Here is a 12,521-nt window from a genome sequence, read left to right as displayed (position 1 = left end):
ATCAGTTCGGTTTTCTGAAGGTTTTTTAATCCAAAAGTAAAATAAGGTTCTTTACTCCAAAAACTTGTTAGTTTGAAAATGTAATAAGGTTTGTTATTCTGAAGGTTTGTTTAATTGAAAATGAAATGAGGTTTGTTATTCCAAAAGGTTTGTTAATCTTAGAATGAAAAAGGTCCGCTATTCTGAAGGTTTGCTAGTATGCACCATCTTTATATTTTCTTATTAACAAACCTTATTTTATTTTTGGATAAATGATACCTTAGGAATAACGAATCTCACCTAATTTTCAGATTAAAAAACCTCTACATATAGGAAATTTGCATGTTTGGGAATAAACCTTATTTCATTTTCAGATTGATAAACCCTCAGAATAATGAAAATCACCCAATATTACTCTGCAAGTTCAAGACAAACCATATTCTGGTAATTCTACGTAGGAAGTGAGAAGAGCTATGCAAGAGGCAAAGTGATGTCTCATTGCGGATGTTTGTAAGGCTGTAGATGCAATACTGGTACTCAAAGGCCTACCAGTTTCATGTTTGTTTGATTATATTCATACTGCTTTACTGCTTCAGTATGGCTACTTCCATCATTAAACTTTTTTTTTTTTTTGGGGGGGGGGGGAAGGGGCTAAGTATTCCTAAAAGAAATAAGAGCATTGATATCAAAGCAAAAAAAAAAAAAAATGTGCACCACACATAATTTGTTCATTGCATGGCACATTTTTACTCACTGGAGTTCTGCATTCTATAGCAGAAAGCAGAGGTAAATTGAATCTTCCTCTCTCATGAATATGGTATAGTTATTTATAGCAGTGTTGGAATGCTTTTATTGACATCATTGGCAAAGAATGTAAAATGTGTCAGAAATCATTTTGTGTTGATTCTTAATGTCTGTCCTGCCATCCTATATTTGCCCCTATCACCCGAGATATTTTCTGATCTCTGTTAATAAACTGTCTTTCTCTTTCTCATGTATTTACATTGTCTTTGAAAGGGCGAGGAGCCAACAGTCATTCCTAATTTTGATGAGATCAAAGAGAGGGAGATTGAGCGAATGCAGACTCTTGCGGTAAGACAACTGCTGATGCTGCTATGTTGTTACAGATGTGACAAAAATGTGCTTTTCTTACATACATGCTTAGTCAGGCTGGTGGATAAATACAAGCACATGCCTATATAGAAAGGTCTCCTGGCAGAGCAAAACAAAACAAATTATACAAAGAACATCAACAAACATATTGCAGTCACTGAAATCCTAATCGGTTACTCTCACTGCACAATTCCACCTCATTATTTGCTTTGTGGCAATGTTCTGGCTGCCCGATTTTAATTTTCTACAGTAAAAACACAGAACCTCTTTAGTGTAACTTAGGGGATACTGTAAAAGTGGAAATTTTCGCGTTGTTGAAATTTTCGCGCAACCAAAAGCTAGCACAAAAATAAAAGCACGTGAATATTTTTGTGTGCCATATGTTCCAGTAGTTGATGTCTTGATTAAAAACACGCGAAACTCTTCTAACCTGGCCAAGCGCGAAAAATTAGTCGCGCGAAAATATCCACTTTTACAGTAGTTGCTCAGTAGGGCAAACATTAAATTTTACTTATGTCTGCAATTTTTTTCTGTTTCCTGTTCATGGAGATTAACTGATGGATAGCACCATGGCATTTGCTTTGAACTATGAGCATGCTCCAATCTTAGTACTCCTACTTTGTGATCTTTTTTACGTGTAGCCCATCTACCACAATTCATATATGAAGACACTGGGCCTGTCATTATTTTAGATATGAAAGAAATAATCTGATGCTTGTGGAGTGACTGTAAGTATGTATTTCAAATCCTCTGCCACAGAAGCATGCCAGAGGCATGAGAATGCAGATGATTTGTCAGTTTGTACATCTCTGATGTTGTAAGTTAACTCAATGTAAGCACAATTTAAAGGCATAATTTACCATTTGCAGATGAAAGCATTAGTGCTTTAAAATAGTTCTAAAATGTGAGTTAGGGATAGAAACAGCCACTGTCGAAATTTGAATCCGTATAATCGATGTTAAGTGTTGTTAAATACACAAAATGTGAACAATAGTTATAATAAAACTGTTTCCAGACTAAACCGTGTACAGTTACGGTTTATTGAGAAAAACCCTGATATCTCCTTATATTTTAGGTTTTATGGCAAATATTTCATATGGTAGGATGTTTTATGATACAACAGACCTACACATATGCATCAAATGTAATATCTTGAACATTTTTGAAATCACTGCTCCCAAAGGTAAACTGGACCTTTAAAATACCCATACCCATGGATCTTTTTGATGCCTGGTCTACGAGGGTACAAGGGGAGTACATATATATGCTGATCAGACTTTGGAGAACATCACTGAAGGTCAAAGGTCAAAGACCACTAAACTTTATACATGTGTTCTTTTTTGCAATCATAACTTCAGTTAGGAATGTCCAGTGGTGATATAATGTAGTAGGAACAATAGAAATGAATAGGCAATGGTCTTTGTGACATGATAGGGTGAAAGCCAAGATCATGTACCTAGTATGTAAATGAAGAGCCACATTGCAGCAGTATAGCTTGAGAAGGTTGTAAGGCATTCCACTTGGCTGCATGTGGCAGACATATTGCTCTCGTTAGTTTTCAATGCCATCTTAAGGTAGGAGATTTCATTAATTGACTATGATTAGAATTGCTTTGTAAGATTTTTTTTTTGCAAGTTCAAGCTGAAATTCACAGCAATTTAGATATTGTAGGAGTGCTACATGGTGCTGGACACACACATACAATGTGGAATTAGTCTTGCATATCTTTTAGTATAAACAAGATTACATGCAATTATGATATGAAAGCTGACCAGAATTGTTTTTGAAAAAATGGAGACAAACTTTGTAAACTGATTTTAACCCATACCATTTTGTTGGTTGGACATTGTCATGGCCCTTGTAAATCAGGAACTTTCTTGCACAATCAAAGAAGTATTCATGAATGCAAATGAGCAAATTATACCGTATGTACAATTGTCTTTAGATGTAGATGAAAAATATCTTGGCATCCACTGCAGGTACGACTAGAAAAAATGGGTGACAAGCTGGAACCAGATGAAGTTGAGGAGTCATACTTTAGGTGAGCATATTTCATCCACTTTTTTCCCTTTTTTTAAAGCTCTCACTGTCACTTTTAGTATTGCACTGATGGTACTGCAAAGTTCGAAGCAAATTATGTCTTAACTCTTTGTGTGCCATGGTGTAAACCCCCTGTGTACCACATTATTCTGAGACTTCAATGCATGAGCACATTTGGAAAACATTCTGTTTTTCAAAGCCATATAACTTTTTAAAGAATAGTTTACGCTAGAAATTCAGTTCAAGAAAATTTTAGAGAAAATTGCAAGCCGTGCTGTAATGTAAATCTTATGACAAAGATATAGCTTTTAAAAAATTTATTTTGTGACATGACCAGTATTCAAATTTGAGTAAAAATATGTGTAGTTGGCAAGCCATCGAATGAGTTGGACATGCAAAATTGGCACACAAAGAGTTGATAATAGCTAGAAGTTTGTGTAGTCCACCTGTTAAAATAAATACCACAAAATGTTATTGTCTTTTTTCGTTCATACAAGTATACTTTGTTAGCAGAGCTATTTGACCAAATTGTGTACTTTACTTCTTTTTTTTTTCAAGAAAGGTGTGTTACATTTAAGCACGATTGAAATGAAATGTTCTATGATTTAAATAGTTTTATGTTGTGTAAAGAATAATAGACAAATGAGTCAGAGACACTTTAAGACAATTTACACTTACAATTTACAATTTGGATGTGAATATTTATCCTGTGGAAATTTTTCCCAAAGTTTCATCTGACCAGAAATTTGATGTAGCAAAGTAGAATAAATGTAACATTTATAACAAAGTAGGATAAACTGTATGTTCATACATCCTGTGTCAAAGGAGAGTGGGTTCTTGTATACTTTTTTATGGAATTAATTTTGTATCATTGAGTTTCCTGATTTGTTTCACAACTTGTATACAGAGTGCCAACATAGCATGGAAATTCAAGTTTCACTGCATTTAACGTACATTGTTTGCATGGTATGCACCTAACAATAGAGCGTTACTGCCATTGTAATGCATGTTTTAGATACTGCAATGATGATGTGGTTTGTGCAAATGCTTGAACATGTAGGCCGGCTACAAAATGACAGTAAGATACCTAGTTATCAATTTTGAAATTTGTTGAGGAACAGCAAACAAAGATGTATGCTTGCATTGTCTCTGGCCAAGAACACTCCTGTTCTGTGTTCCATATGATATGAACTTTTTTTTTTTTTTTGTTCCCTCATTGCACTCACTGAAAATGCAAGAGAGAGAAAGAGAATTTTGACCTATCCTGTTAGTATTGAAAATATGCTGTCAGCATCCTGTAATGCTGTAGAAAACTTTTCAGAGTTTGACAAGTGTTTGCTTTACAGCTGCACTATTTTCAGGACATTCTCCCCATGTAGGTGATCCATGCCAAATGGCAATCAATCATTGATGCTTTAAAGGGTGTGTACAGTTCTGGTTGAGGTGAGGATTTAGCTTTTAATGTTTTGTGAGATATTCAGAAACCACTCTATGAGATGTCAAAGAGCATGCAATTCTAAGGGGTATCAAAAGTTTATTTGATGAAAATCGATTTTTAAATGGCTGAGATATCCAAAAACAAGGTGAAACAAAGAGATCCTAATAAAAGGCGTGGCCCGTTGCCTTCTATTATTATCACTTTTTTGGATATTCAGCCATATGAAAACCAATTTTCATCAAATAAACGTTGAATCCTTCTTAAAATTACATGCTCTTTCATATTTCATAAGAGGTTTCTCATCATCTCACTTAGGAATGTTATAAACCTGAATCCCCACCTCAACCAGTACTGTACAGTCTCTTTAAACAAATGTATAGCTTAAATTGATAGAAGCATGTCACTCGTAAGTAATGAGCTATATACAGAACATTACTCACAGATGAACAAGCTCTGTGCGTATGTAGTGGGCAAGTGAAATATTTTCTGCCCTGAGCCAAGCGGAAAGAAAAAAAAAATCTCATAAAATGTGGAACTTTTTTTTGAAGAATTTAACCAACGATGAACATTGCAATTTTACCAAAAATAGGAAATTTGCCAGTGATGGCCTTCCTAGCAAGCAGCAGGCCAGTAAAACTGTAGTGGAAGAGTTTGATGATGATGATGATGATGACGAAGATGACGACTCCGATGATGATGATGATGAAGACCATGAAGATGGCAAGCAAGGTGATGATAATGGAGGAGAAGCTGATGACAGTGCACAGAATGCAAGTGAAGACGATGAAGAGGAAGATGAGGATGAAAACGGAGACAAAAGTCCTCAAACAAAATCAAAATTTGGTCGCATGGGGCTCTTTCGTCGATCTAAGAGTCCAACAAAAGCGGCAGGAAAATCTGAGAAGTCAGAAGAGGATACTGACAAAGGAAAGAAGAACAAGGGGAAGGACAAGAATGATAAGGAAAAAGAAAAGACTGATAAGGAGAAGGAAAAGACTGATAAGGAGAAAGAGAAAGAGAGAAAGGAGCAGGAGAAGAAAGAAAAGAAGGAGAAGGAAAAACTTGAGAAGGAGAGGAAGGAAAAGGAGAAGAAGGAGCAGAAGGAAAAGGAGAAAGAAGAGAAAAGGAAGAAAAAAGAAAAAGAAGCCCTGGAGAAAGCTGCAAAGAGTGGAAAGGGCAAGAAGAATGCGGATGGAGAAGACAAAAAGGACAAGAAAGAAGATGAGGAGGAGCAGCGGCCCGAGTCACCCAGCAAGAGAGGCTTTGGGGCTAAACTCTTCAGTCGTGACTCCAAGAAACCAAAAACAGATGAGAAGAGTAAGGATAAGTCAGCTAAGAAAAAGAATGCCAGTGACAGTCCCCAGGAGGAAGATGACGAAGAGGAGGAGGATGAAGATGAAGAAGAACAAGAAGAAGACGAAGATGAAGAAGAGGAAGAAGGAGAAGAAGAAGATGATGAAGAGGAAGAGGAGGAGGAAGAAGAGGAGGAGGAAGATGAAGAAAATGATGAAAAAGAAGCTAAACGGACAGCAGCTGCTTCAGTTGTAAAAGAAGAGAAAGCGGACAAGAAAAGAAAATGGAGTCTCTTTCGGAGGGAGAAGTCGCCTCAAAGGTGATTCTTTTGTTCTCTTGAAATACCTTGTCATCTGGTAATGGTGTCGTCTGGTTTACTATACTGTCTCTAATACCATGACTTCTTGTACAACCACTGTATGCATCTCATCTCCTGCAAATAGCAATGACATGTGACTCAGCACCCATTCTACCCTTCACAATCTACTGACTATCATATCTTCTCTTGAATTAACCATTTTCTTATGAGATGTCATCTTGAAACTTGTTTGTTTTTAGTGTGTTGTTGTTTTTATCTAATTGCTCCTGGTGTGGCAATATGAGTGACAATTCACATTTATGTGATGTGATGTGGTATAAATATGTCTACAACTGGCAATGCATTCACTTTGTATTGTTCTTTCAAGCAATCAATGCACTGTGTTGTTTATGTGTTGTAGCAGATGTGAGGAAATGATGTCTCCAAATGTTTTGCATATTTCGTATGAAAACTGCTGAAGAAAGCAACATAAAACAAATTCCATTACTGTAAAGCAAGACATTTTCGCGGCATGAAATTTGTGCGAATTGGAGCAGGGGGCCTTTGTCGCTGATTTCCACTGGCATTCAATGCAGATAGTGCAGGCAAAAACTTTTGTGTTCATTTTAATTTCATGAATCTTGGCTGTCACAACAACAATTTCAGGTTTTTCAGTAGTCGTGGTTTAATATTGCATATTAAATGTTAGTCTCTGTAAGAGCTCATGTGAGAGATCTGCCTCATGCACACACAGTTATGTTGCTTCTTCCCATGATTCAGCGGGAGTTTAAAAACCAGTCTTGAAAAATCGTTCATAGATTTCATTTTTGTTATATATATAGTTAAAAGAGAAGATTTGATCGTCATGATCATTTTTAAGTTTGGTTTTAGACTGGTTCAGTGTAATGTTGGGAGCACAAACATTTATCACCATTTTCATCTGAAAAATTCTTACTGACTCCACAAAAGGACAGCATTGTGTAATCTTTTGCTAGAGGTTGATGCTCTGTGATGATACACCACTCGATACAATTGATGTATAACGTAGGGTGATAAATCGCTGGCTCATGCACCCAGTCACAACCACCATGCATGTGTTCATGATAATTTATCTAGTTTATACTTACTACTTGTTCATGTGTATGACCAATGATTTACTATTCTCTTTACAGTGGTCCCAAAAATTTATGATGAATAAGTATTTGTAGGTATTGTACACACAAACAGATGATAGACAGATTCAATAAAGCCTGCAAATGCCATATATTATATTCTTAATTCTTTTCTTCGCAAAAATCAAGGGACATGCTGTAGATATTTCATTATAATGTGTTTTTTTTTTTTTTAAACCACAGATTTATAAACAAGTCTCCCTTAGCCCTGTGCCTGTGGTCCGTGTTATTCACACTTGTCAAGATGTTTTATGCAATACATACATGTTTAATCTATATGTGAATGGTGAATGGTATTCTTTCTGTCCATTTTACAGAGTGCAGTCTCACAATATCACAAATGTGTCATTAATTGAGTATGGTAATGTCATGTATTGTTAACACAAACTACACTAATACATGTTTGTGTGTTTGTGTGCAATTTTATGTCTGTATGTCCTTAAAATTCTAAAGACATGGAACATGCCTATTTCACTTGCCTGTTTGGCTTAGTAAGCAACAGATAGCAGATACTGTATTTCAAGCGGGCTTTTTAGTGGGGTTGCAAAAGGGTCTTTGGCACAATTATGTGATGGTGGTTCCAGACCTTTAGTAATATATGTGTTGTATTTCAATCTCTTTGGCTTAGTTCTAACTTGCTGAAATCAATCAAATTTTTAAACATATTAACAGGAAAGTGCACATTGTCTAACTGCAAAATTCTAAGGAAATTTGCCTAATATTGATGTGCATGAAACTTAACTCAAAAGATTATTCATGCCCCTAAAAACAGGGAAGAATATGCAAAAAAAAAAAAAAAATCAAGCATGTGTATCTTTTGAAGCACTGCATTATTGATGTTCAAAATGTTGTTTGCAGATGCATTGGATGTGTACATTGTTAACTGTCTGTCATGTCATATTTGTACATTTGTGTCATGTTTCTTGTTTCTTCCACTAACACGATGCAACATGTCTGGTTTTGGCATCTTTCAACGAAAGTGATAAGGAGGTCGACAGGTTTGAGCTCAAAATCCAAAAAAATGCACATATCTTATAATGCAGCTTGTTGCTTGCGCAACATTTCATACATAGACTTGCATAGTCTATCACGGTGTAATGCTTCATAAGATTGCAGCAGTTGATATGTGCTTTATGCAGGGCCTTATGACTTACACTTTTCATCACTTCTACTTCAAAAAGGCTTTCATTCAAAATATGTACCTGATTGATCATCGATTATAACTGTTCATGGATAGAAAGCCTTTATCTTTACTTTTATCAAATCATGTAGATGATTGTCGTGATCATTGAATAAATTGCTTCTTCTGCATTCAATGAGTTTATATAGCTCTCTCTCTTGATTTTGTATTGACGTATCAAGAACTATATGATAGAAAAATCAATTTTTAGTTTCACTTATAAAATCTATCCTTCTCTTTAATCAATAAACACCCTTGAATGCTACTTTTCAACAAGAGTTTGAAGAGCGTGTACTATCATTTCTTCCCATCATCATATTATGTTTTGTGTTGTAGTGATGCACAAAATAGCTTACATATGAATAGAAACTTTTTATGAGAGGTTATGCAAACGCTTCACAATATTCTGCTTTTCTCATGTGGTCACACAAAGAGATCTGTTGCGTAAGTTTTGCTCACAGTCCAGAGTTTATACCTCCAAGTGAAAAGGGAAATTAATGCTTGTGCCTCCTCTGTGCTGTACTCTTGTGTGTGTCGGTATATTTTCTGATATGTTTTTTTGTCATATGTTACAACTTACACTGTACTGTTGTTGCTGTGGTGTGATGTCTGCTATTGCACTATAAAGTCAGTCAACCCTCTCTCATCTAAACACATCTCAGACCAGCGCTGCTACTAAAAATAACTGTCACTCTGCTTTTTTTCTTGTTACTTCTAGTGCTGATGAAGTATATTGTTGTTGTTGGTTTTTTTTTTCAAATTCTTATTTCTTTTTTATGCTAGTCTATTTCCCTGCTGTGCTTGCACCTCTATTTCCAGGGGGCCCATGTAATAAAGATGTTTGCAATCATTGTAAGTGTCAACAGTTGGTTGGTTGCCACAGCAACGACTTCAAAGTTCGTATCTGTTTGGTTCTCTCTGGATGGTACTTATATCACAACTTACAATAATTGCAAACCTATGTGTAAAATGGACCCCTGGATGGGTGTGCATTTGTGGAAGAGAGCAGCCATCTTCCTCTCTTGAGTGTCTGTGATATTTGTCAAAGGAATGACTGGAAGCAACCACCACTATTTTAAGTTTTATAGGTAGACAAGAAAGGCCTTTTCCACTTTATTGCCCCTTTTTACAGCATAGTGTAAACATGAATGCATTTTTATGACTATTCATTTGATGTATACATAATTTAGACCAGTGAAAATTTCTGGAAAAAGGTAAACTATTGGTCAAAATTTATGAATGAAAAGAATTAATGTAGAGTGTGATCATATGAACAGCAGAACTTGCAGTTTTGCAGAGGACCTTCCCGAAACCATTTAATATGATTGAATTTAGCAGTTGGGCACAATCCCAATTATTTTAAACAAAGAAAAGTGATATTTGATAGGTTAATTTTTCGGTTGATGAATTATTTGAGGGGAATCGGGTGAGGAAATAGAAATGTCACAGAAAAAAAAAGTTTGTAAGACAAATAACTTGGTAGCAGGAAATCTTTTCATAAACCTTTTGGATCAAGATATGAGGGAGTTGGCCCCAGTCCCTTTAAAACGTATGACAAAATTTTCAAGATATCAGAAAGTACTGTTTAAAATGTGTGTTAAGAAAAGCTCAGAAAACAGATAAAGAGGGTTTGGGGCTGAACAGATGTATGACATTTGGATAGATTTTATGACTCCTCTACTTCATAATTAAATACCACCAGACAGTACAAACTTGGCAATTTACAACTTCCTGCTTCAAGCAAGTCTTCTTCTACAGGCAATTCCTCCTTCAAAAATCTATGCTCTTTAGACATGATTATCTGTGCTAGTATCTGTGCTATCTTGAGCAAACTTCATATGTCTTTTTGATACTTGTGTACAGTTTAACAGTTGCTGTGTATTGACATTTCAAAGCTGTGATTTAATATCTTGCTCTCTCCTTGAATCTATGTGTTTGTTGACTTTCAATCATAATTTATGTGATTATGTGTGCTGATAGCTCATAATAAAATGCTAATCTCTTTCTTTTTTTTCTTTTCAGTCATTCATTTTCAATTACTATAATGAATGTGTGTATGCTAATGTTTCACCTATCTAACTTTCAGTTTGATTTTTTTTTCTCACAATTTCAATTCTAAGCTCATACTAGAGTATACTAAAGAGATTGTGTGAATAAAGGTTTAATGACTTTAGTTATTGAGATGGAATAGTATGTTCATACATTTTATACAGCTATGAATTAGTACAGTACTAAATCTAGTTGAAATTAAATTGACAACATTCACCTACAATTAATCACACAGTCAATTGCTCTGAAGCTAAAACTAGGTAAGCATAAAGTATGAAGAATATGTAATCTGAATTTTGTGAGGAAATCTTTATCCAAACCATCACCAATTTTTCAATTTGATCATGAACATTGCAAAGGAAATAAAAGATGAGTGATATAAATGCTAATAATGCTTAGCTCAAGTAAAGAGAAAAATCAGAAAAGTAGCTGTTATGTTGCTCAGATAACTAAGCATCCCTTCTTTGGTATCTCAACAAGAATTACATAATGTTATAAGAAAATGCATAGTTTTGATAATTTGATATATTGAGTGCCAATTGTTTGAATATTTTGCATAAGACTTTTTGAAGAAATGCATTTTATGAGGGCAGCTTGAAATAAGGTGTAATTCATTCATAATCTTACTCATGTTGCAGACAATTCAAAAAGGAAAATGAAACAGATGCGAAGAAAAGCAAAGGTAAGAAACAGTAGCTAGAACATAATCCTATACTGAACAATTTACCCTCTGTGACAGAGCTGCAATCTTTACTTTACATCATAGATTACAATGTGGGGGTTCCTTCCCAGTGCACATTAAAATTTGTGATTTACTTTGCAGCTACAAGTGCCCCAGCACAATTTCCTGATATTGCAATACTATGGTATCTGCATTTTATGTTTGTTAGCCACATCATTTACTTTGTCAAATTACTTGTACCACCTAGCTTAGATTACAATTTTTGATTCATCATGTACAGGAGGTTACACCACGCTGGGTAAACAACCTGCTATTTAAAATGTTTGACACATCTAATGACATAATTTTATTGCTGTGATGCGAAGTACGTATATTGTGTTGCTTGTGGCAACATTACAATGAAGTAGATTGTAGGATTGTGTTTGATTGACGGAAAAGAAGTCAGACTCTAGTGTTATGCTAAATTGTATCAGTGTAGCCTGCATTCCTTTTTCTGGTCAATGAGAGCAGATATCATTTTGCATTTGCATATAATTCTCGCTTAAGGGTTGTCATCGCATGTTACAAGTGAATACTAATTGCATTTTGTTTTTTGTTTTTTTGTCACAGACACTAAAAAGAAACAAGTGAAAGAAGAAGAAGAAATGGAGGAGGAGGAGGAGGAAGAAGAAGAGGAAGAGGAAGAAGAGGAGGAGGATGAGGAAGGAGAAGAGGAGGAAGATGAAGATGATGAAGAGTATGTACACCTTGGTTCATTGGCATTTTTCATTGTTGCTTTTGCCACTCACAAATACTGTAGACATACTGTATACGCTGTTATTTTCGCGTACAGATATTTTCGCGAATGAGGAGATCACGGACATTTTCGCAAGATGTTGTTTTCGCGAATTGACACAGAGGCCTACATAAGCGCACCACTACAAGTACCTTAGCGTATGGTGACATACTCGCATGTTGTTAAATTTGCAGTCCAACTGACATTCGCGAAATTCACGAAAATTAAACCCTCATGAAAATAACAGCTTATACAGTATATTTCGTTCTTGGTTTTTTTTTTTTTTTTTTTGGGGGGGGGAATATGCTAGTCAACTGATATTCATAAAAATTAGGAACCCGGGAAAACACTAATTTTTGTGAATTATTAATTTCTATGAATATCAGTCGACTTGCAAATTAATTGCCTCCCATAACACAGCTGTTTCCTCAAAACAAATGACACTTATGTTCTACTCCATCACAGTGGTTTCCACTCGCAAAATAATCACTTGCAAAATAGT

At 35.3% G+C, this 12,521-nt stretch overlaps 1 protein-coding gene across 1 annotated transcript in view; it reads left to right on the top strand.

The window, feature by feature from the left end:
• Positions 1-12,521, top strand: part of LOC140233855 (uncharacterized) — a 49,089-nt gene that overhangs the window by 7,288 nt on the left and 29,280 nt on the right. Inside the window, exons 4-8 of the mRNA XM_072313950.1 lie at positions 997-1,071; positions 3,072-3,133; positions 5,160-6,182; positions 11,201-11,244; positions 11,854-11,980. Coding sequence (XP_072170051.1) covers positions 997-1,071; positions 3,072-3,133; positions 5,160-6,182; positions 11,201-11,244; positions 11,854-11,980 — 1,331 coding nt within the window. The remainder of the gene's footprint in view (positions 1-996; positions 1,072-3,071; positions 3,134-5,159; positions 6,183-11,200; positions 11,245-11,853; positions 11,981-12,521) is intronic.

The sequence above is a fragment of the Diadema setosum genome, chromosome 1, assembly GCF_964275005.1.
Source record: "Diadema setosum chromosome 1, eeDiaSeto1, whole genome shotgun sequence".
Lineage (NCBI taxonomy): Eukaryota > Metazoa > Echinodermata > Echinoidea > Diadematoida > Diadematidae > Diadema > Diadema setosum.
The sequence above is the reverse complement of the archived record's forward strand: the minus strand, read 5'-3'. Positions and strand labels throughout refer to the sequence as shown.